At 42.2% G+C, this 3,808-nt stretch overlaps 1 protein-coding gene across 1 annotated transcript in view; it reads right to left on the bottom strand.

Annotated features, from left to right (window-relative positions):
* The window catches only part of gng4 (G protein subunit gamma 4), a 12,002-nt gene that overhangs the window by 6,881 nt on the left and 1,313 nt on the right, over positions 1–3,808 (bottom strand). The window contains exon 2 of the mRNA XM_014005921.1: positions 1,294–1,402. Within this exon, the coding sequence (XP_013861375.1) occupies positions 1,294–1,402 (109 nt within the window). The remainder of the gene's footprint in view (positions 1–1,293; positions 1,403–3,808) is intronic.

Raw genomic sequence — 3,808 nt, 5'->3', positions numbered from 1 at the left:
CATACTGATGCTCGGTTTGAACTGCAGGAGATTGTCTTGACCATGTCTACATGCCTAAATGCACTGAGATGCCGCCATGTGATTGGCTGATTAGAAATTAAGTGTTAACGAGCATTTGGACAGGTGTACCTAATAAAGTGGCCGGTGAGTGTATATTAGTAATAATGGCGTTAGCTTTCGAGCTAATATATGGTAATATAATAATGTTAGCTCAGAAGCTAATATCTCAGAAGCTAACACCACATATATTAATAATTTAGCCTATTGCCATATATGTTATTAGCTACCAAGCTAATCTTAGCTTGGGAGCTAACCCTACATATTAGTAATATATATAGCCTATGGTAATATACACTGATAGCTACCAAGCAAATAATCTTAGCTTGGGAGCTAACCYCACATATTAGTAATAAATWTAGYCTATGGCTATATGTGCTATGAGCTACCAAGCTAATAATCGTTGCTCGGGAGCAACACCACGTACATATTAGTGATATATATAGCCTAAGGTGATATATGCTGTTAGCTACCAAACTAATAATCTTTGGTCTGGAGCTACTGTGATAGCTCTAGAGCTAATAAGCCTAGCAGCTTGATCAGTGAGGCGAGGACTTCTTGTCTCAGATATTAACCCCCACCATCCTTGGGTCAAAATAGGCAAGACCAGGCAAATTCACAACCTGCAGATCTTCCTGGAYTCAAACTTTAGCTTCAAAGAGTGAGATCACACTAGAAAACTCACCCATTTTTAAAAAATAAAATCAGCTGTGGGACTAGAATCTGTACATGCTGCTATGTAAAACACTGTCGTCCTGCCTTTTCTATTTCATTTGAGAAAAAKAAAAAKAAAAATCACAAGTGTAAGTAAAGTCTGAGACTCTTCAGTCTGCTCCTTTCTGCTCCCCATATGGTAAATAAGACTGAACAGTTTGGATCTCGTCATCGTACTCTCGGTGCAATCTGGAAACTCGCAAACACGAACTAAACGTGGAGCCGTCCTCAACCTCCGACGTGTAAACAAACAGAAATATGTGACAGAATATGCCTGCGATTAGATCAGCTGCTTACTGTCCTGCGTGGGGGATTCCTGATATCAACACATCCAGAACCATCAGCTGATGTTTACCTTCAGTTATAAAAAAAACTACATGATCCTGTCAGAGCTGCAGGCTCTGAGCCGAAACACAAAAAATAGTATTTTCAGAAAAAACAGAGGTACAACGAAGGAGATTGTCATTCAGAAAGATCAAACAATCAAAACATGTATAAAAAAAAGACTGAAAGCAGCTGTACCTTTATTCTGTCCATGCAGGCCTCCATCTTCAGCTGCTCTACAGCTTTCCTGGCTTGGGAGATGCTGGCCGTGCTGTTGTTGGCGATGCCGTCCTTCATGGCGGTGCTCCTGTGACGAGTCAGTGAACGTTACGTTAAAACTCAAAGCAGACAGCRGGCATTGCAGTGATAACTCTGCCACAAGTAACCCATTCTCACTACATATCACATCTTTAACCGTCCACACGGACTCTAGCCCAACATCATCGCAAACAAMGGAGGCAACGTGACGCAATCCCACCCCAATCTGGAACCCACCTGTCACTYGTACTGCACACATTTCTGCAGTTAATGAAGCACGTATGTTTGGGGATCAACATTCATGTTTTTTGCTGCTCTTCGTTGATGTGTTTTCATCAACTGTGAATGAACATCTCAAACATTTAGACAACCATCAGCAGGATGGATTGAAGGCAATGCTGGACATTATTTGGGACGTTCCACCAGTTTCCGATGGGGAACCAGAAATGGGTAAGATGACCCTCTAAGTAATGGTAGGATGGAGTGTGAGATGGATCGACGCTCTTGTTGCTAGTCCTCAGCTGTCTCTATATCATCTTCAACATCCACAAGAACTCAAAGTCCACCATYGTTGCAAACAAAGGAGCTCCAAGCTGATCTGTAATGCAATCCCAACCCCATYTTGAAACCACGTCACTCGTACATCTCACATCTACTGTATGCACATTTTTGCAGCTGATGGAGCGTGTATGTTTGCGGACCAACTACTCTACCTCCATGTTTGTGTGTTTTCTTCAACAATGAACGAACACCTAAAACGTTTGGTTGACAATCAGAAGGAAGGATTGTAGTAGGGGTGCACCGATAAATCGGCCGCCCAATTTAATGGMACCAGTTTCCTTAATTTTTGGATATCAGAGATCGGCCGATACTTAGATAAGATAGGTGGAAAAGATCGGCTTCTCTACCTCCACAAAAGGTATGAAAATCAACCATTGTCCCCTTTTGCTGTGAGAACTACCTGATGTCCAGTTAAAACATTTGTATTTTTTCAAGGGTATTGTTCAATGTTTTTCCAATAAAATAAGATTGGAACATTGAAGGTGTATTGTGACATAACATCTGACACTGTCAGTTACTCAAAAAACTCTATACCGGCCAAAATCGGAATTGGTAGGTCAGATTATTTTTTTTTAAATCGGTGGTCRGACAGATAACTGCAATCRGTGCACCCCTAGATTGAAGGCAATGCTGGACATTATTTTAGGACGATGCCCCCCTAAGTGTTTGGGCATCATGTTCACAAGTGACAGTAGGATGGAGCATGAGATAAATCTGTCGTATATTTTGTGACTGATTAAATGAATTTTAGATATGGTCTTTATCTTATACTTGGTAACTGACTGAAGTTGTTTACAGTAAGAGAATCAACACGTTTCTATTTAATGTGCCTTGCTCCAGTAGTGTAAGAATAATATTTAYATTYGAATGCTGCTAAGAGGGACCACCCCCAGAGGGTGTGACCAAAGTTTTCTCTAAATGATGGGTTGAACACGTGTTCGGGATCCATTTTGTTTAGACTATGAAGCTACAGAGAGGCTTGGAGTGAAATGGAGTCTTTAGATCTGAAAATAATACATTCAACTGAGAACTTATTTGGTTTTCTGCATATTATTAGGGCTACCAATTCGAACAGATCCGTGCCCTCATCGCTCGCTACACATCCCTACAAACATCCGCAGGGACACCAAGTCTGCCATTGTTACAAACAGAAGAAGCTCCAAGCTGATTCTTGACGCAATCCCACCTCCACCTTAAACCCACCTGTCACTCATACAGCACATCTCCCTACTATGTGTCTGTCCGATCTCTTTCAGGACCCTATCCTACCATCAGCACATTATGAAGGCTAGGGCGTGATTGTTTGTCCAACATTGCTGCTCTTTTCTGCTCCATGTTGATGTGTTTTCATCAACTGTGAACGAACATCTCAAACGTTTAGACGACCATAAGAAAAGAGGATTGAAGGGGACACAGGACATTTAGGACGATCCACTCGATTTTGGTTGAGAACCTTAGAAGGGTAGAATGGCCCCCCAAATATTCAGGCATGTTCACAAGTGATGGTGGTAGAGTCAAGCCAAAAATGCAAAGCTCTGGATTTACTGGTCCACCTTTGTTCCAAACTTCACTTGTGGTCACGATGTTTAGAACGTGACTGAATGTACGCGATCCTGGGTACAAATGGCCAAAATGAGCTTCCTTTGTAGGAGATCCGTCAGCTGGGGTGAGAGCTTGGAGTAGAGGCTCCTCTGTATCAAAAGGAGTCTGTTGAGGTGGAACAAATCTTTCATCCTTCACCTTGGCCGATCTTCAGGAAGACAGGTGAGGCCAGGTACGAATGTCACCTGTCCAAATGACGAAGGGGGACACCTTCTTTAGCGTTTCTTTGAAGGATCACATTTGACGGAGTTCCCTTGGCCCTCACTACACAAATCTCACAAAGGACTCATGA

Source organism: Austrofundulus limnaeus, unplaced genomic scaffold, assembly GCF_001266775.1.
Source record: "Austrofundulus limnaeus strain Quisiro unplaced genomic scaffold, Austrofundulus_limnaeus-1.0 Scaffold33, whole genome shotgun sequence".
Lineage (NCBI taxonomy): Eukaryota > Metazoa > Chordata > Actinopteri > Cyprinodontiformes > Rivulidae > Austrofundulus > Austrofundulus limnaeus.
The sequence above is the reverse complement of the archived record's forward strand: the minus strand, read 5'-3'. Positions and strand labels throughout refer to the sequence as shown.